The sequence below is a fragment of the Megascapheus bottae genome, chromosome 23 (assembly GCF_031878675.1).
Source record: "Megascapheus bottae isolate mThoBot1 chromosome 23, mThoBot2.hap1, whole genome shotgun sequence".
Taxonomy (NCBI): Eukaryota; Metazoa; Chordata; class Mammalia; order Rodentia; family Geomyidae; genus Megascapheus; species Megascapheus bottae.
Genome location: NC_143531.1, coordinates 8,244,236 through 8,265,616, shown reverse-complemented (window position 1 = coordinate 8,265,616; position 21,381 = coordinate 8,244,236). Strand labels below are relative to the sequence as shown.

At 42.4% G+C, this 21,381-nt stretch overlaps 2 protein-coding genes across 3 annotated transcripts in view; one reads left to right on the top strand and one right to left on the bottom strand.

Moving 5' to 3' along the window:
• Positions 1 to 985: 985 nt before the first annotated feature.
• Tifa (TRAF interacting protein with forkhead associated domain) lies at positions 986 to 20,696 on the bottom strand. 2 transcript variants are annotated; one of them, XM_090356675.1, is made up of 3 exons: positions 20,526 to 20,696; positions 13,557 to 13,650; positions 986 to 1,826 (listed from the first exon to the last, which is right to left on the bottom strand). In XM_090356675.1, exon 3 carries the CDS (start codon positions 1,815 to 1,817, stop codon positions 1,248 to 1,250), a length of 570 nt encoding a protein of 189 aa, XP_090212801.1. In that variant the 5' UTR covers positions 1,818 to 1,826; positions 13,557 to 13,650; positions 20,526 to 20,696; the 3' UTR covers positions 986 to 1,247. The 2 variants fall into 2 exon arrangements, with proteins under 2 accessions (XP_090212801.1, XP_090212800.1); XM_090356674.1 differs by lacking the exons at positions 13,557 to 13,650; positions 20,526 to 20,696 and adding an exon at positions 12,465 to 12,540.
• The window catches only part of Alpk1 (alpha kinase 1), an 89,474-nt gene continuing 82,860 nt past the window's right edge, over positions 14,768 to 21,381 (top strand). Inside the window, exon 1 of the mRNA XM_090356677.1 lies at positions 14,768 to 15,120. The gene's annotated coding sequence lies outside the window, so the exon portion shown is untranslated. The remainder of the gene's footprint in view (positions 15,121 to 21,381) is intronic.

The window sequence follows — 21,381 nt, the reverse complement described above, 5'->3', positions numbered from 1 at the left end:
ACCTATTTTAGGAAGGTTTTTCTAGGAATATGGTTACATTAAGCTGGGTATGGCGGTTTGCATCTGTAATTCCAGCACTCAGAAAGCTCAGGGAAGATTCAATATCAGCCTGGGCTGCATAGTGAGATTCTCTCCCAAACAAAACCAAATAGAAATTTATTACATTTTATTTCACAAAATTGGCCTTTTACAGCAGGTAATTTCATTTACCTAGAGAATTATACAAGGAGCCTTATTTCCTGGTAATGCTAAACTTTTACATAACTGAATGGTTGTCGTTCATGTTAATGTAACATTCACTAACCATCACTTTAACTTAGTTGTAGAGTTGAATGAGAATACGATTTAATTTGATGCTAAAATTTTGGAAGTAGTTAAGCATTTGTTATAAATACATTTAATTTCCTTTAAAAGCGACCTAGGAACAACACTTTTAGAAAGTGGTTTTTATTTCTATAGAAAAAACCATTTCTATCTAATGGTGTTGAACAGTTTAAAAGAAAGAAAATTGTTTTAATGGTAAGGGAATTAAACTTTGACTTTGCAGTGTACACAGATACTATTAAATTTTGAACATGTGTAATTTAAAGATTGTACAAAATGCCAAAAAAATCACAAATTGAATTTGGTAAAAATTATGTACATATATTTGTAAGCAAGAAGGTTCTTTACAACGTGTGTATATTGGTAAAATGCTGAAATACAGAACTGTCATTTTTGGAGTAAATATTGCACAGACAGAAAATCAAGGTAGTCTTTCTCAAGTCTTTCTTGAGTAATAACCATCAGTAAGCCACATGGCATGTACACAATACCCCCAAACAGTACTCTTGAATACTCTAGTACTCTGTTGCAGTAACGCAGTACTGTGACTCTAACAAGTTCTAACATGCTGCAGACATACTGACTCCTGAAACACTCTGCCTTGAAAATGAATGACTACAGTAAAAGAAAATGAGCCAACTTAGAGACGGTTCCTTACACACAGGGCTTCAGTCAAACAGAAAACCAAACACTGCCTCGTCACCAAGGGTATCTTTAGACCTGAGCCCTTGCAGGTATACACTTAATTCTTCACAGGCTCAGGAATCTACAGCTCACCCCACCCCTTACAGTCTCCTTTCAAGACTAATAATCCCAAACAATAACATAGCCAGCAACTATTACATACTATACTAGTGACCTCTGATGCATAGAAAAATCTGCCAGGCATTTACAGACATTTCACTCTACATGGTTCTCTTTTCTTAGGCCTGTGCCCACAGTTCATTTTCATCCATCTCTGTAGGAGAAGCGCTTTGCATGGAAATGGATGAATAGCCACCATCCTCTGGTATGGGATTCTGTGGCGGCCAATTGTTTTCTTGCAAGAGTGGTCTTGGAGACAAAATAAATTGAGTCTCAAAAAATTCTATGGACTCTCCATCTTCTTTTTCCAGTAGGAACTGATACTCACCAAAGCGAAGCATACACCTGTAGGGCAGGTCCATTTTATTGAGGTAGCCCAGCTCCTGGCTGTCAACCATCAGACTGGTCCTCTTACTCATATTTTTTATTTCAAAAGAGAGAACTGAGCTGTTGAATTGTTTGAATGCCTGCAAAGAGAACTGGACTCGGGAAACCAGTTTGTCCTGAAAAGTATAATGACAGATACTAGAATTTCGTCCTACCATCACCACTTGGCTGGAGGAGAGTTTCTCTCTGTTGTAAAACTCAATTGATCGAAATATTCCACCATCCTGGCCAGGATGGTAAACAGTCATCCGGAGACAAGTTACTGTCTCTTCTGTGTCAGCATCTTCAAAATTAGACATCATGGGCGCAGCCTGCAACAATGAAATCACCAAGTTAGTTCAACCCATACTGCCAGTGTGAACTTTTTTCCTTTTCTTTTTGTGTCAGTACTGGGGCTTAACCTTTTTCATTCAAGACTGGTGCTCTACTACTTGAGCACTGATGGCTTTTTTTTGCCAGTTAACTGGAGATAAGAAGACAATCTCTCTTATTTGTCTTCCTGGGTTGGCTTCAAACTTCGATTCTCAGATTTCAGCCTTGTGAGTAGCTAGGATTACAGGAGCCATAGATCCCCTTCGGTGTGTGAAATTTTATTCTAATCTCTCTTCCTATCCATTTACATTTCTATTTCTAGTTTAACTATATGACCATACACATAATCTCAATGATGACAAGGAATGATTGTTAACAGTAAAGTCATGTAAGGGTAGCATCAGGCAGCCTGTTCTTTCTCATTTAAACAAAATAATCTGAGCTTAAACAAATGATCATTGTACTTTAAAAAGGAAGTCAGCAAATAATCTCTGGTTAGAATCTCCTCAGAAGACACTGTACAAAGAAAACCTATTGATTATTGTTTCACAATTAGATTATTATAAATAGTGAAACATAGTTTGAAAAGGAGATTTAAATGTCATAATCAAATATACTTACTGCAACTTTTATCCTTGCATCTTAACTTGTTTCTAGTAGGTAAATGTATTGAAAGAGTAAATGCTTCAAATAGCTAGCATATTCTATAGTTTAACATTTTATCTTTAAGTAAAAAGTCCCAGTATTGGTGCGTGCAAACGAGCACACATGCACACAGGCACACAGAAACACACATACATATTTCAAAATTCAAACATTACTAAAAAAATTTTCTAGTGGGCTGGGAGTTTGGCCTAATGGTAGAGTGCTTGCCTAGCATGCATGAACACCGGGGTTCGATTCCTTGGTACCACATACATAGAAAAGCTGGAAATGGTACTGTGGTTTAAATGGTAGAGAGCTAGACTTGAAGAAAACCCAAGGACAGTGCACAGGCCCTGAGTTCAGTCACCAGGACTGGCAAAAAAAGAAAAAAAAAATCCTAGCGAGGTAGTTCTAAACATCACAGTGTACACTGGTGCTGGAATTATTTTTTATGATGAATGGTTTCTAGTGACTGTCCGATCAAATGGCCCTGAACCACAAGTATCACCTTCCAACTGCAGTTAACTGCATCCTCAGAGCCCTTAGCCCTGGGGTCCCAGGGTCTCACCATCCCCCTTGCTAATTACTGGAATATTTACATTAGCCTACAAGAAAAGTTATTTTAACATAAAGCTGCCACCTAACACCAACTACATATAATTTAAAAAAAACAAAAACTCAAATAGAAAAAGAAAAAGATCTAGGACCAGGAGATTTCCCTCTTGGTAGAATACTTGCCTGGCATGCACAAAGACCCAGGTTCCATTCCTTAGTGTACCATATACATAGAAAAAGCTGGACATGGTGCTGTGGTTCAGGTGGTAGAGTGCTAGCCTTGAGAAAGCCCAAGGACAGTGCTCAGACCCTGAGATCAAGCCTCAGGATTGGTAAAAAGAAAAACAAAAACAAAATCTAAAAATAAGTCTCATTCCCCATCCTAAATCCTTTGTTGACTCTCCTGGACTTAACCTGCTTCACCTCCCAAGGGATGGGATAATAGCTATGCATAACCACACTCAGCTTCAAAGTTGCTTTTGATCTCATATTGTCTTTCTCAAAAACTGTGTGGACACATAGGTACACTTATGGACAAGTTTCACCAAAGGGGAAAACTTCTTATACAAGTAGGCACAGGCAGGCAGTTTCCAGCACAGTAGAGTGAGCTGAGGCATTGATCTAGAACCCTTGGGCTGGTCATACTGAAGACCTCCTCAGAAAAACTAGCATGTCTCCATGAGGGCCTTTGTGTGGCTCTGAAGAAGCTATGGAGACTGCTACTGGACCAGATACAGACTGATCTTGTTTTGGCTATCTGGACTCTCTACCTGATAAAAGTCATCTTAGAGACAAAGATAACGAATGGTTTGTTGATCTGGGATCTCCCTTGCATTTTGCCCAGTCTGAACTTCAACCAAAAATCCTCTTAAATCCATCCTATCCATCAAAGTAGCTCAGATTACACATTCTGTTACGGTGACAATGGGAGTTGATTCATCATTCTGAGCCCCAGGACTGGAGCATGCGCACACACAAGTGCATAGTTCATGAAGGTGAAGAGTATTTAACCAATCAGTGTGGCTCCTTGAGTAAATGCCAACAGGTATGTAAATGTTAAGAAATATTTCCCATGAGCATAAGCATTTCATCAGCTTCCTGTCCTGCCATGTTGTGAGTTTTACTGTCTAGTCACAAATTCTCTACTGTCCTGAACAGACACACCAGAAACTTCTAGTCTAAATGAGACTTTCCTTCCTTTATTTATGTCAGTTTGACACAGTCATGACAGGGTTAATACAAACATACCCCCCCAAAATTCTCTCCCGCTCCTCATGTTCTCTTCTTCTGGCTATATATGTCCTAAAACAACTTAAAAAAAAAGTAGGAACTTTTCAACTTCCAGTACTTAGCACATGGTAAGCATGTAAGAAATACTTCCTTAGGAATTCTTCCTGAAAAACTTGCGTGCTTACACTGCAATCTCCCCTACAGTCCCTTATTTACCTCATCTTTTTCATTCAAGGCACTCAGCTATACCTTGTACCGAGGTGTAGAAGGCAGCACTAACAGACCCAGGCTAGGATGTGAAGCATTTTAGAAAATAGCAGTAGAGTTGAGGACAAGACTCTCAAAGACTGGTACCCTCTAACTGCCCAAAGACAGGCCAGCTTTCAGTTCCTCTAGACTCTTTTTTTTTCTTTTTAAGTTGAGAATATGCGGTTACCTTTCTTTTTAAAAAAATGTATTTTATTGTTATTGCGTAAGTGCTGTACAGAGGGGTTACAATTACATAAATCAGAAAAAGAGGGCATTTCTTTTTGGATAATGTCATTCCTTTCCTCAATCTCTCCCAGTTTTTCCTTCCCATTCCCACTCACAACTTGTCTAGTTCATTCTCAACATAGTGTCCAGAGAGAACCACTGCTACACTTATTCACATATTATCCTTATGTGCATATGATCATATAAAATATTTTCCAAAATGGAAACAAGAGACATTGCTGCTGCTGCTGTTTTTGCTGCCTTTTCCTTTTGTCTTCTCAGTTTATGTGTCTTTGGGAGGGTGGAGGAAGGCACACAAAAGGTGAGACAAAGGGTGAACAGATACAGTTGTGGTACTCAGTAGACTCTTATTCTACCCATAAACAACCTTGTAACCTATAAGGCATCTAGGTCATTTGCTTCATTGCAGGTTGCTATTGTAACTGACACACAGGGGACCCGAAGAAAACTACTGGAGGAACACATGGCTCAATCTGTGACTTGTGACACTGTCTTATCTTCCAGCCTGCTCCAAGCATCACAGAGGTGTTACATAGTTACATTCTAGATTCAGATTGTTCTCAAAATTCACTTTCCTCTAGATTCAAGAGCTAGAGCTGTGGCTCATGCCAGAGCACAATTCTAGGATTTTTGAAGCTGCTTATTATGAATGGTTTTTGTAGTTCAGGATATTTCTAGTAAGATACTGATTAGAGTTGAAGCTAAAGAACAGGACTTGAAGAGAACAAGGCCTTAGTCTTCCACAGTCGGGAGAGGCCAAGGCCATGGAGCCCAAAGGACAGACAGTAGAAAGCCAAGCGGCCAACACCAACCAGTCAAACTTTGGAGCAACTATTGGTGACAATCACGACGCAAACCAGTGTAAGGCCTCTTCAGTGACCAGCTTTGGCAGGTACTTGAGAACAGGGGGCCTCCATGTGGAGGGGAGAACCCCAAGGCCATCCTCTACGGGCTCTCCTACTCTGGCCACAGATAACAGCCATTTGAGTACACTTCCCTGGGTTTTTGACGGTGTATTTCAGAATGTAGTGGAAGTCCGAACCAACAGATCCTCCTCTGAGCAGGAGGAACCTAATCTCCATAGACCCCCTTGCATGACCAAAAATAATACTATGCCAGTTACCACGGACCGTCAGTCGTTCCCTGGGGCTTCTATGTCTGACACAGATCTGTGCAGACCATTCTTTATGATCAATAATGGTGATTTTCCCACCACGACGTGCCCTCCAGTCTTTGACAATACAGCTCTCAAAGAGACAGCTTCCGGGGTTCTTATCGCTTCCTTGAAGAAGCGGGATGCACACAGAGCTCTGGCGATGGCTAACCTTCGGCTGCAGAACTTAAAACATGAAATCCTGCAGGGCCAAGCCCTGTTGCTCCAGGGGCCTGAGTGTAAATCATCCACGGAGGACATGAAACCCCTCAGAGCCCCACAGAACAAGAAAGAGCATGTTACCATGAACCCCCAAAGAGACCCCCTAGCCCCTGACCTCTCTGCTTCGGCAGTGACTATCTCAACAGACTGCCCAGGTGTTGGACTGCAGGCCGCCAGGACCAACACTAGTCTGCCACGGTCAAATCTTGACAGCCCTGCCTTGACCATCAAGCGCATCCTGAACACCTACAGTGGCCAAATAATTGAGGGCCGAACCACTGGTAACTTGGTTGCCAGAAAATGCTCATCGGCCAAGGAGATGAAATTAAGCAAGGGTAAAGTGGCATCGAAGACTGGCAAGACTGTGCAGTCTGACTCACATAAATCCACAGCAGAGGGCATGAACCATGCCACTTCGAACACCAAGGGGAAGCATAAAACCAAGAGCTGTCCATTCATGGACAACTATGATGAATTCAAAGCTAGATATCACTCTACGGGCAAAGAAGTAAAACAGGGTGGCGCAGTCTCAACGCACAACCCCTCAAACACACAACTCCTCAGGGAACAAGGCTGTCAACTTTTAAACTCGCTACTGACCAAAAAACCTGTGAGTCCTAAAAGAGTTTTGGGCACCGTGGCTACAAACACTACAAAGGCTGGTGCCTCAGCAGGTGATACTCCATTAGGCAAGTCCTCCTCAAAGCTCACTAAGAGGGTCAGGTTTGACCTGAGCTCCCAAAGAGCAGGGGACCCAACCACTAGGGAAGCAGCCAAACAGCTTAAATGGTGTGAGGCTGCCTCTCCCATCAGTAATGTCCACAAAACCACACACCTTCAAAAGGCAAGAAGAGGCACCCTGAGTTCCCAAGATGCCAAAGCTACTTTGGTAGTGGAAGATTTAAACCAAGATGGTACCACCTTGCTCAATAACAACATGCAAGAAACTAAGAGCCCACAGTTAGCAAGCCAACTCACTGGACTCCTGTCTGGTAGGGCTAAGCTTGCCAGGCCTTTAATAGTGACCAAAAATGTCTATCTCACCATTAATCCTCAGGGCCAAACCACCGAAATCTTGACTGACAAGGATAATCTGAAAGCCAAAGACACTAAACTGCACAAGGATGACTCGACCACGAAAACAGTGCACCAAACCCTGCGTCTAGGAAGAGTTATTCTCCTACCAGCCAGGGTTAATCCAGCAGACCTGAAAGAGCAAAAGGCTGTTATAGACAGGAATAACATTTGTGATCTTGGAATCATAGGCACTAATCTCAATCTTACTCTTCCCCAAGTGGAAAAGCTGCAAGAATTTACTAAACATGGGCACAATAGGGGTAAATGTTCACCACCTCACAGCAGTCAATGTGCCTTAGCCATCGCCTCAGGTGAGCCTGCAGCATTCATGTGAACACACCAGTGTATAAGGCCACGGTTTTCTGAGGTCATACACAATCAGATGAATATAAAAGCTCCAAGCAACAGAAATTGCCCAAATGAAAAGACAACTTGAAAAGGAAGATAAGGGAAAGCATCAAGAAAGATAGCTATTCGAGAAAAATAAAAATTCAATGTTACAAATGGTTGCAATGGAACAGGAAGCAGCTATATGAAGACATTTTGTAAAGGACCTTAAAATAGCTTTTCTGGAACATTCAGTCTTCCTCTGTCATAAACATACAATTACACTGCAGAGGACCAGTGATTTACAGGATTCTGAGCCATAGTCAAGGACTATTACCCAATGTTTCAGCCATGGTCCTGCATGGGAAAATCCATTTTATATGTTCCTGAAATTCGAAGCAATGAAAAACTTTAAAATAAATTTTGACTTTATATATAAAATATATTTATCAAAAATTAGGCTAGAAACAAAATTCTTCAACATGACTTTGTATCCAGCACTAAAGTTTTCTGTGAAATATATAGTTTTTTTTTAAAAAAAACGATTTTGAGAACTTGCAAGCTATGAAAAACTAAAAAATAATTTGAAAACACTGAATTCTCACCAAATAACTCCAAAGGAAAAAAAACCCACTAAATTCTCCCTCAGTGCCATCTTAAATGGTATTCACAGTCTTTGGAAATGTGTGGTATTGTTTAAAATATATTAATGAAAAGAAATATACTGAAATAAAACAGGAACATTTTGGATTGTATTCTGTTAACACATATAAGTGCTTTTTCCATTTTTTGAAAAATTTTATTGTAAACGTGATGTACAGAGGAGTTACATAAGTAAGGTAATAAGAACCTTTCTTTTTTAACAGTGTTTACCCTTCCCTCATTTTCTCCTACCTACCCTCCTCATTATGGGTATCCCCCCCCACCACATCTACAACTTTGTCTCATTGTTCACTGCTGTGTTAAATTCTTTCCCACCAACATGGTGATACCACATCATGTCAGTTGCCACACATCAGGTACCTTCTGCTCTCCGTGAATGATCCCCCCACTTGTGCTAGTACTATTTAGGGATCTACTGATCAATAATCTTCAATGAGGTCGCTTCTGTTTCATCTTTATTAAATATAGATATCAAAACTATGCTAAGAAAACAAGAAGGCGTTGGGGATTTAGCTCAGTGGAAGAGCACTAGACTGGCTCAAAGGGTTAGGCTCTGAGTTCAGTCCTCAGCTCTGAAACAAAAGATGGGATAAAGCCCTTTCTATGCTTACTGAGATCTGTTCTCAGAATGCCACCTTTTGTCTATTTTGCAAAATGATGCTGATAAATGTGTGCTAGGTCCGCTGGCACAGGCCTATCCAGCTAGCTGTGACCCTTTGGAAAGAGAATGGATGGAGCCATCCTTTTAGATTTGTTGATCTAGCAACATGTGAGTCAACATGAAGGAAAACCCAAGTGATGTGAGCATTTCCATTCACTTTCCCTTTTCTCCTTGTCATAACTTCAGTCTGGGTCCAAGAGGAAAGGGTCCAAGACAGATACATAGAGGGTATATAATTTGAACAAGAAAGTCCAATCTTCTTTCTTGAGATTCTTGGTGTCTTTTGTTACTGCACTCTAAAGTAATCTGAACTGACAAATGCATTCATCTGTCTTAGGAAGGGATGAAACACAGCAGACTGACCCAGAGCTATTTACTGTCAGCCTTTTCCCTGTTCTAGGCACTATGCTAAGCTCTTAGGAGCTGTTTTGTCACATCTGCAACTGTAGTTACTTAAGAGGCTGAGATCTGAGATTCACAGCAGGAGAGTCCACAAGACTTTCAGTTAAACTCTAAAAACAAAACAAAACAACAAACGAGAAAAAACCTGCAATAGAAACTAATCAAATAACTAAAATGACAAAAATTCACTACATTTAAGATTGAGCTTGATGGATATTTTATAAAGCGTATAGGTATTTCAATTAGTCTTAAATTATCAAGCTTATACAGTGGTACTGGAGGCTGCCTATGGCATAGAAACTGGAGACCAGGAGCAGAAAGAGTCATTAATTGACTCACACCTGAGGCTGAGATCTGAGGATCACAGTTCAAAGCCAGCTTGGGCACAACAGTCCCTGAGACTTTTATCTCCAATTAAACACCACTTTAAGCTTGGCTTAAAGTGGTAGAGCACTAGCCAGAAGCCCAGGCCCAGAATTCAAGTCCCATGACTGGCACCCCCCCCCCCAAAAAAAATGTCATTTACTGTTCACTCTGTTCAACTTCTGGACTGTATGCTATGTGCACTCAAATCTCTTCAAATTTCTCACCAATTTTTCTTTATAAGCAACGTCAGGTGTGTGTGTGTGTGTGTGTGTGTGTGTGTGTCTAATTAAAAACTGAGACTAGCAAGATATCAGTACATAGCAAAGTTTGAGCCAAGTAGTAAAAACACGTTGAACAATTGTTTTGACAAACAGTTGTTGGATCTGTTGACAAAGAGCTCTGCATTAAGAAAGGAACTACAACAAACAGACAAATATAGACAACAAATACAGACAGCTTTGTCAGAGAAGCTGTCTCCTTATGTCTGGAAAGGGGAACCCCTCTTCAGTGTGCAGTCCCACAATTGACACACTCACGTGGGAGTCACAGAGCTGCAGAGAGGTTAGATTCTGATTCTAGAAAATGTTTCCGACCACTCTCCAGGGAAAGAAGAGTGAATATACATACTGTATGGACACACTGCTCAGAAAAACAACCCTAGCCGTCCCTGGTGTCCAGCCAGGGACTACCCTGCCCCACCCTCGCAACTCTGCAAAACTCCTGAAGAAATGTCCTACCTCACACTGCTGATGCCTATTTGGCCTCCCAATGGAAAACAAAACAAAACAAAAATTATACTAAGATATGTTTGCTAAGGGGAGCCAGATGTCCAAGCAGTTTAACAGAAAGTTTGGCACCCTTGGGTGCTCATGCATAGCTAGCAAAATTGCTCATGCTTGGAGAGCTTTTGTTTTTCCATCCCTGGTGCTTTGCCACTTGAACCATGCCACCTTTTCTGGCAATTTTGGAGAGACATACACAAACATTTTCATGCCCTGGCTTAAACTATGGTCCTACAGAGGTCTCAGCCTCCTGAGTAACTTGGATTACTATATGAACCATAGGGCCCTACAAGAGTCTGGATCTTCACTTTCTTTTTTCAAACAGTAGACCATAATGAGGAGGTGTTCTAATAGAGTGTGTGTTAGGAAAGGTACCCTAGAAAGGTCTGACTTTCATCCTCTCATTGCCTCATCTTCTGGAGAGAGTATGTGATTGCTGTATGTTTATGAAAGGCTTTTCTCCCCGACAAGAAAAACATGGGACCAGGTAGTGGCTTACACCTGTAATCCTTACTCAGGAGGCTGAAATCTGAACTTGGAGGTTCCAAACTAGCCTGGGCAGAAAAATCCATGACTCTTTATATCCAATGAAGCAGCAAAAAGCCAGAAGTAGAGTTCTGGTTCAAATGGTGGAGTGACAACTTTAAGGGGAAAAAAGCTATGAAGCTCAGGCCCTTGAATTCAAAGCCCAGTACACACACACACACACACACACTACCACCACCACCAAATAACAAAGCATTGATAGGAGGGAAAGAAGAAGATCCAAGCACACCAAAAGACTCCCACCCACCCGAGGGTCTTGAAGATTCTTGGTAAACTCCATGGTCAGAGCATCTCATCACAGGCACAAAAATAAATAAATAAATTCTATTTATATAATAATATATTATAATAAATAAATAAATATTATATATATGGAGAGGTGAATGCAGGGTGAAGAAAACCAAGAGGGGAAGCAAGTGGTTGACCTACCCCCAGTCAGAACCAGAAATTGGACACTGGGCAGAGAGCCCAATCTGGGCAGGGGAAAAAAAGGAATTCTTGCAGGACCCATGAAATAGTGTAAGGGCACTGGGAGGAGGAAGGGGGAGCTATGGGGTCAGGTGCCACCTTGCAAGAGTAGCACCCCGTTTCTCATAGAAGGGGGGAGCCTGCAACACACAGGGAAAGTGCCTAGAAGACACGCCCCGTCCCCCAGCCGTTCTGGGGAGCTCGTCTCATTTTATTTTGTTTGATGTTATTTTAAACGAATTCCTGGGGTGCAGCTGTAGTTTTGTAATTTTTTTTTCTACCTTTTCCTTAATATCTGCTCAACGTGTGTCAGCCAGGAGGGGCAGCGGGTGATGGAGCTGGCCGTGTGTGTCTGTCTGTCTGTCTGTCTCTGTCTGTCTGTCTGTCTGTCTGTCTGTCTGTCTGTCTCTCTCTCTCTCTCTCTCTCTCTCTCTCTCTCTCTCTCTCTCTCTCTCTCTCTCTCTCTCTCTCTCACACACACACACACACACACACACACACTCAAATCTCTCGTCAAAGCTGCCGTATTTGGGGGTACAACCTCTCCCACGCCCCCAGATTTGCTGATCAGAATTTTTGATCTTGGGATGTGCGAATCGGGGAGGCTTTCAGGACAGCTTCGCTCTGAGGGCGAGGGGGGCGAGGGGGGGTGGCCGCCCACCTGGGAGACCCGGAGACCCCAGACCCAGAGACTCGGAGACCCCAGACCCGCAGACCTCAGACCCGGAGACCCGACCCGGAGACCCGGAAGCCCAGAGACCCCAGACCCGGAGACCCCAGACCCAGAGACCTCACACCCGGAGACCCGGAGACTCGAGACCCCAGACCCAGAGACCTCACACCCGGAGACCCGGAGACTCGAGACCCCAGACCCGGAGACCCGGAGACCCGGAGACCCGGAGACCCGGAGGCCCAGAGACCCCAGACCCGGAGCCCCGGAGGCCAGGGAGACCCCAGATCCGGAGACCCGGAGACTCGGAGACCCTAGACCCGGAGACCCGGAGCCCCGCACCATTTCCTCCCCGTGGCCCCGCGAGCAGCTCACCGCGTCCACCTCGGGTTCCGATCCCGGCTGAGCGAGGCCAGCGGGCTCTCGGTCCCTAAAAGGGCTACCGGAGGGCGGGAAGCGCTCCGGAGTCGGCCCGCCCCCGCCCCGCCCCCAGCAAGACTCCGCCCCTTCCCTCCCGGACTCCGCCCTCCCCGCGCCCCCGCCCCGCCCCCTCCCCGTCCCTCCCGAGGTCAGGCCCCGCAGTCTCCCGGGGGTGTAAGGACCCGCTTCCCGGCTCCTCCTCCGACCCGGACCGCGCCGTCGATGGGGAAGGGGGTGGGGAGGGGCTCCAGGCCGACCACCGTGGTCCAGGCCAGCCGGGTACCGGGGCACCCCGAGCTCACTCAGTAGACAAGACAGCCGCCCACCCCAGAGAAGGTGAGAGACCGAGTCCAGGGCAGACCAGGCTTGGGAGCAGCAGCGATGGGGAGGCCCGGCCCGGCAGCCCTGTTCCCCGGCCTGGGGCCTGCGCGCTGCTTCCTAACGGGTGGGAACCGTCCTCCCGCCGGGTTCTGTGCCTAGCCTCCGAGGAACGGCCAGTCAGAAGGACGTCCGATCCCCCCTCATGCCAGTCAGCACGGCTGTCGTGGGAAACGCAAGGGAATGCTGCCCTTAGGAGGGGGAAGGAGACCCCCCGTGGTGGGGATGTAAATCAAGGTAGCCACCCGGGAAACCGAGAAGAAGAACTTGCAGTTCCACTCGAGTGATCCTGCTCTATTTCCAAGTGAGAGAGGCTCAAGCCTGGGTGTGCAGTCAGTGAACGAGTCAAGAATGCGGCCTGTGCAAGCACGCCAAAACGATAGAGCATTTGCAGGAAAATGGATGGATTGGAGATTGTCGTAGTCTGTGAAGCGAGCCAGCATTCTGTGGAGTCCCAAGTGTGAAACAAGCAAAAAGAAGACATGAACAAAACAGGAAGGATATGGATATGGGTTGATCATAGCAGGTGAGGGCAGAGAGTGAATGGAGGCGCATCTGTCTGGTCCAACAAACAATTGCATACATAAAGGGAAATGTCACAATGGAACACATTATTTTGTAAAAGAAAAGGAGAGGCTAGAAGTGTGGCCTAGTGATAAGAGTGCTTACCTAGCATGCACGAAGCCCTGGGTTCGATTACTCAGTACCATATAAACAGATAAGGCTGGAAGTGGTGCTGTGGCCCAAGTGGTAGAGTGCCAGCCTAGAGAAAAAAATAAACAAAAAGCTAAGGACAGTGCTCAGGTCTTTAATTCAAGCCCCATCACATACACACACACACACACACACACACACACACACACACACACACACTCCTCTAAGGTGTGCTACCCCACCTCTAAGCAAGGAAGCACACATGTAAGTGAGGCAGATTCCAGTCAGGTTTTCAATTGTGTTAATCATCAACTCTATTTCTTCTCTACCACAAAGGCAGCCCAGGTGTCTCCTTTCAGTTGAAGGTCATTAAAGCAGAAGATAACACATACAACTTCACAATACCAATAAAAACATACTATAAAACACTTACCAGAAAAACAGTTTCTGTGGTGCTGTCAATGCTTCATAAATTTCAAAGGACCACATAAGTAGGGTTTATTTTGTATTTTTTAAATTTATTTTTTTATTTTATTTATTATCGAGGTAATGTATAGAGAGGTTACAGTTACATTTGCCAAATAGTGGATGCATTACTTCTCACACACTGAAACCCCTTCATATGTTTTTGTCCTCCTTTCCCTCCCCCTACCTCTCCCAATCACCTTGTTTTCCCCCCTTCCCTTTCCTATTTCAAATAAACAAATACACGTATATATTTTGATGATACCGGGGCTTGACCTCAGGGCCTCCCTCTTGCTATACAACTGCTCTACCATTTGAACCACACCTCCAGCCTTTCACATTAATGGAAAAACTGAATCATTGCTAATATTCGCGAGGTACTGGACTTCATTTTCTTCCCAAGTTTCTCTGAAGATGAATAACTTACTTGATTTACTAAATGACCCAGAAAGAAACTTCAGATAAATACTTGTTGATAGAAGAATGTGATTTCAGTGACAGTTGCTTCCATCTGACAACTGTTTAAAAAAAAAAAAAAAAAACCTTAAAACTGAAAACTGAAAATAGTCTCACAGGAACTGAGAAACAACCTAGAGTTTGATAAGTTTTTGTTCCCTAAGGCACTGAGTACATGCCCTTGGCTAGCTGTTGGTCCATATGAAGACTGACAAAATGTCCAGAAAGCTTCTAGAAGGTTGAATAGGCCCAGAACCAGAAAAGAAATGTACCCATTTCTTCTTCTTCTTCTTTTTTTTTTTTTGTAACTTCCATTGGTCAAGGTTCATGGAGATCTCCAGGACATATTTACAACTTCAATGATTTTAAGTCACTTATATTTAATTTGTAAGTGAAGTAATTTGTAGTTTATTACTATTTCTATTTTGGGAGGTGTGTGTGTGTGTGTGTGTGTGTGTGTGTGTGTGTGTGTACTGAGGTTTGAATTCAGGGTGTAAGGATTATTTATTAGCTTTTTTTTCTCAAGGATGGCACTCAATAACTTGAGCCATAGTTCCATTTCCAGATTTTTGGTGGTTGGCTGGAGATAAGAGTCTCATGGACGTTCCTTCCCAGCTGCTTTTGATCTGTAATCTTCTGATCTCAACCTCCTGAATAGGTAGGATTGCAAGAATAAGCCATCAGTTGCCCCAGCCCACTGTTTCTGCTTGTGCAAAATAATTCAGAAGTTTTTGGTTGCTTTTTCTTCTCTTTTTTCTCTTCCTTTCCTTTTCTTTTTTTTTGTGCTGGTCCCAGGGCTTGAACTCAGGGCATGGGCACTGTCCTTGAGGAGCTTTTGCTCAAAGCTAATCCTCTAGCATAGTTCCACTCCAAGCTCTTTGGTAGCTTATTAGAGATAAAAATCTCATGGACACTCCTGCCCAAAGATCCTCAGATTTCAGCCTCCCGGGTAGCTAAGATGACAATCATGAACCACCAATGCCTGGCTTCAGGAGTTATTTTTAAATGTAAAGAACATTTTAGAGATTTACTGCCCATTTGCTTGTTTTATCTTCATTAAGGTCAAAGTTGAATCAAATAGAGCAGTACAAGTTCTCTTGAAAAACATCAGAAAAGTGGCTTTACTGTTATAGGAGCACAGTTAAGACTCAGGGCCTGAGCACTGTCCTTGGGCTTTCTCAAGGCTAGCACTCTACCACTTGAGCCACAGCACCATTTCTGTTTTATTTTGTCTATGTATGTCATACTGAAGAATCGAACTTGGGTCTTTGTTCATGCTAGGCAACAGCTCTACCGCTAGGCAAACTCGGGCCCAAAAAGTATAATTTTATTTCAAAATATGCTTTCTTCAGTAGTGTGTGTGTGTGTGTGTGTGTGTGCAAGAGAGAGACAGAGAGAGAGAGAGAGAGAGAGAGAGAGAGAGAGAGAGAGAGAGAGAATATGTGCTAGTCTTGGAGCTTGAACTCAGTGTCAGAGTACTACCCCTGAGCTCTTTTTCTCAAAACTAGCACTCTACCCCTTGAGCCACATCTCCACTTCCAGCTCTTCTGGTGATTGGTTGGAGATAAGTCTCATGGACTTTACTGCCCTGGCTGGAAAGATCTCAACTTCCTGAGTAGCTAGATTTACACGTAGGGATCACAAGAATCTGGATGCTCTTGAGTATCTTCTTTAATCTAGGTTTAGATGAACTAAAATTTTTTCTTCCTACTCACTTCATTCATCTAAGACCAAAAAAAGTCATCTTCTGCTTTCTGCCACTATGCCACTGATTTCTCCTGTCTAAAGTCATTTTTGGTGTTCTTTCCTGTACATCTTCGTCCTCTTTCTCTCCTCATTGTACCCATGACCCAAACCACCATCTCTCTCAGCTGCATGGCTCGCAGCGTGGGCTGTCTTCCTGGGTGAGTCACCTGCAATCTCTTTAGACTTCCCTACTTGGCTTTCCTGTTGACTTCTTGAAATTCTTAATTTTTAGACAAGAGCATTCCTTCCTCCAATTATGTGGCTGTTCTGGTTTGGAGGGCACAAGTGATTTGTCTGCTACCATTCTAGATTCTTCCTCTGGATCTTATGTGGATCCTTCTTTTTCTACATAAATCCCAGGCTGGGCATATAGCTCAGTGACAGCTCAGTCTTTGCCTAGCTTGTAAAAGGCTTTGGATTTGCTCTCAAAACTCTAAAATTGAAATGTTTCCCCCACATAAGTTCTAATATTAGCAAGTTTTTTCTTGGTGGCCACTTTTTTCATACTGTCTGTTCTTTGCGAATCTCTTAAATGGAGTTTACACTTTTTATTTCCTCTAAGTCATTTGTCCATACTTCTGTATCTTTCACCTAGGCCTGAGAATATATGTCCTGAAGATTGCTTGTCCTTTCTGTTTTGTTTCCACTGTTGCCACAATTAGTGAAACCCAGTCAGTATTCTGTCTAGAATATTTCTAGTCTTTTAATTCATTTTCCTAATTCCTATCTTACTTTTTTTTACTCCTATCTAACTCATATCTTCTTTTCTAATTTGTCCTCATGCTGAGTGCTGGGGACTCATGTCTTTAGTCCTAGCCACTCCAGTGGCTGAAATCTGAGGATTGCACTTGAAGCTAGTCCTGGGTAGGAAAGCCCACGAGGCTATTATCTCCTGTTAACTTCCAAAAAAGCTGGAAGTGGAGCTGTGGCCCAAGTGGTAAAACTCTAACCTTGAGCAAAAAAAAAAATGTCAGGGATAGCACCCAGCCCCTGAGTTCAAGCCCAGGACTAATAAATGCTAAACAAACAAACATCCAACTTTCCAACTATGAACTTTCTTTTTAAAACAGTTGTCTGATTTTATGGTCCTATACCTTAAATATTTTCATGGTCTTCCAATGTTTTTAAGACAAATACCCATGTTCCTTAGAATGAAACACAAAGCTCTTGTATTATGAGCTAATCCTTGTCTATTTTTCCAGCAAATTTTCTTTCTTTTTTTTTTCTTTTTTGTTAGTCATGGGGCTTGAACTCTGGGCTTGGGTGCTGTCCCTGAGCTCTTCAGCTCAAGGCTTCTGTCCTTACCCCTGGAGCCACAGAGCCACTTCTAGTTTTCTGGTGGTTAATTGAAGATAAGAGTCTCAAGGACTTTCCTGCCCAAGCTGGCTTGAACCATGATCCTCAGATCTCAGCCTCCTGAGTAGCTAGGATTACAGGCATGAACCACCTCGCCCGGCTTGAAGCTTGTGATTTTAAAGTTTCCATTGTCTTTGAAAACTTCCTGGAAGTTAGTGTTATGATTATATAGTATATCTTAATGTTTCCATAGCCCTAAAGCTTCTGCCAGGAATCCCTATCAGAGACTGGTGTGACATAGAAGATCAGTGAGTCACCTGTCCCCCTTCTGTCTGCTACTTTCCTTTCCAAGGCCATGTTTTGGGCCCTAGACTCCCATCAAATGCCCCAATTGCTAACATTTTTTGCCCACCTACCTCTAAACAGAATTCTGTGAGGGAAAAACCCTGTCTGACATATTTTTTTATTACAGAATTTATTAACATTGATTTTTACATCATATTTTAAATGACATGTTTAACAAATAAGTGTTTATGAAGGGAATCTCTATATACAATCACTGGCATTTAGTTTTTAGAAGGTGATCAAAATTAGGCTAAGTGTCTGACATATTTTTAAGATGATACTTTAAATAGTTACCAAAGGGCTAGGGGTCATGCTTAATAAATAAAATTCTTCTATACTCTTTGAATTGAGTCCATTTAAGACAATATTATAGCTGAGTTATTGCAGGCTCTCTGGCACCCTGCTAAAAGCACGTGCAGATCATGTTTTCAGCATTTAGAAATAACATGTTCTTCCTTTAGCCAATTAAACTCCTATTTTTCCTTCCACTTTTTTCTCTAGCAGAAGAGTTGATACCCTTCAGAGACATTTTTTTTTTTTTTGCCAGTCTTGTGGCTTGAACTCAGGGCCTGAGCACTGTCCTTGGGCTTTCTCAAAGCTAGAGCTCTACCACTTGAACCACAGCACCACTTCTGGCCGTTTCTGTATATGTGATACTGAGGAATTGGACCCAGTCTTCATGCATGCTAGGCAAGCACTCTACCACTAGTCCACATTCCCAGCCCCCTTCAGAGATTTTTTTTTTATCACATTACCTGCCACATGTACAACTTACACACTGAAATTATTATTTACTTCTTTTGCCCATCGACACTACATATTAAATGTTTTTAGAGATTGCATTGCATATTACAACTACTAATTTGTCACTAAAGGACAAAGACAAAGAGTCTGCTACTGGTGTCTCATGCCTACAATCTAGCTATTAGGGAAGCCAAGGTCTAAGGATTATGGTCTAAAGCCAGCCCAGGCAGGAAAATCCATGACATTTATCTCCTATTAACTATGAAACAGCTGTTTCATAGTTAAGAGCTGCTGAGCAAAAAAGCTAAAAAAAAAAATGAACTCAGGCCCTGAGTTCATGCCCGAGAGTAGAGAAGAAGGAAGAAGAAAGGAGAAGTCAAAGCAGGAACAAGAAGAGAAGGAAGAGGAGGAGAAGGAGGAGGAGGGTAGGAGGAGAAGGAGGAGGAGGAGAAAGGGGGGAGGAAGAGGAGGGGGAGGCAGAGGAGGGTAGAAAGAAAGAAAAGACAAAATAGCTAACAGTGCCTCATGCCTGTAGTTCTAGCTACTTAGGAGGCTGAGATATAAGAAATACTGTCTGAAGTCAGCCCAAGCAAAGAAGAGAATCTTATGTCCAATTAACCACCAAAAAGCCAGAAATAGAGTTGTGATTCAATTGTTAAAGTGCCAGCCTTGTTCTCTGAGCAAAGAAGCTAAGTGAAATCATTCAAGCCCTAGTACCAGAACAAAAGAAAAAGACAAAAATAAACGATGAATATTAACAATGGAATTTATTTTAGAATGCATTTTTCAATGAGATTTTAAAAATTCCCTCATGGATGAATGTTACCTATGGCTATAAGGAAAGCAGAATTCCATGAAATAACATATAAAAATGAAAACTGTTCAATATAAAGGAATAGAAATTGCTGGGCACTGGTGGCTCATGTAATCCTAGCTATTCAGGAGGCTGAGATCTGAGGATTGGGATTCAGTACCAGCCTTAGTAGTAAAGCCCATGAAACTCCAATTAACTGAGAAGAAAGAAAGAAAGAAAGAAAGAAAGAAAGAAAGAAAGAAAGAAAGAAAGAAAAGAAGGAAAGGAAGGAGGAAGTGGAAGGGAAGGTGAAGGGAAGGGAAGGGAAGGGAAGGGAAGGGAAGGGAAAGGAAGTGAAGAAAGAAGGAAGAAGGAAGGAAAACAGGCAGAAAGGGAAAAGAAAAGCCAGAAGCAGATTCGTGGTTTAAGTAGTAAAGTGCTAGGCTTGAGCAAGAAAGCTCAGGGACAGTGCCCAAGTCCCAAATTCAAGCCCCAAACTGACATATACAAAAAAGTATGTAGTAATCTATATTAACTGTTTTTAAGTGATCTAACTTCCAGCTATTTGCTTTCCTTGTATTTTGTTGGGAAACAGAGCTGGAATTTATCCAACTTACTTACGGATTTATTTCTTAGTCCTTACAGCCATTCACTCTCAGTTTCTGGGAAGTACATAAAAAACTAGATTAAAACATCAAATTACTTTTAATTCGATCTATCACTCTTTCAATCTAGGTGAAATTTCTTCAGTCTGCCACACTCGGACAGAATTGTAAAAGCTAAAACACTATTGCCTTCAAAAACTTTCTCAGCAAAATGTATTTGGATAAACATATTTTTTAAAAAAGTTTTTCAGGTATTTGATATTTTTTGGCAAATGTCAAATTATTTCATGGAAAACTAACATCTACCATATAACTCAATAAAACCATTCTCCCTATTAAATCAGCCAGCCTGATTAGATATGCTGTCAGAAAAAGTCTTCAATCCAAAGAAACCTGCCAGTGCTTGAGTTTCTATGACATCACCCTCCCTTCTGCACGCCAATTCCAAGGCAGAAAACAAAACAAGAGCCTTAAAGTGGACTTGGCCTTTGATGAAAGATCAAAACAATGCCATATTCCTAGTTTCTTACTGACCTTCTTCTCCTGGCTCTTGGGGAACAAGTTTTCCATTCTTCGTTTGATAAAGGTTTTTCCTTGCACTTTCATTAAGAGAAGGAACCTTTCTGAAGCGACTCAATTCCCAGCAAACTTTTCACCTTGGAGGTTCCCAAACGGGTGTGTCCCACAGTGAAGAGTTGTAGCAAGTCCCCGAGATCTGATGACGAAACCAAATGCTGAGACAGTGACAGGGTTTGTTTCCTTTTAATTTCCCACTTCCTGAAACCAAGGCCATTTACAAGAAACCTTATATTTCAGCCAGGTTGTGCTGGAGTTAACTATTTCCTCAGTCAGATTTGCTGGTCTCAAAGTGTTTTTCCTCTTCTCCGGCAGAAAGGTGAGTATCAGCCTATCAGCCCTCACATAGAAAATGGCAGTAGACTGGGGCACAATAGATGGCATTGTGTAGGTGAAAGTATTCTCCAAACTATGGATGACAATATACATGTCAATCCTGTTCCCTCTTTCTGGGCTTGTGTAAATCAAAGTAGTACTGGGCTGTAAGAAGGTTTTCACTTCCAGAAACTGCACAGAAAATGAGAGTGGGGAGGAGGGGAGACAGTAGTAAACATCAGTTACTGAGAAGAGGAGAATACATTCTTGTTTTTTGTTTTGTTTTGTTTGATTTTTTTTAAGGTTTTACTAACAAAGCTCTTATGCCATAGAATTTTCTAGACCTGTTGAACATCTGCTAAATCTAGATGTTTGGTGAAGACAACATCGAATTGTTAAACTCACCCTGGAACATGAGCTCAGCAAATAGGAAGTGATTGTAGAAACTACTTTTTATTATGCTAGCCATTATTTTGCCAGGAAGTAGAGGGATAAAAAA

Coding starts and splice junctions, on each gene's coding strand:
- Tifa (XM_090356675.1), bottom strand. CDS start 1,817: ATGATGTCTAATTTTGAAGATGCTGACACAGAAGAGACAGTAACTTGT.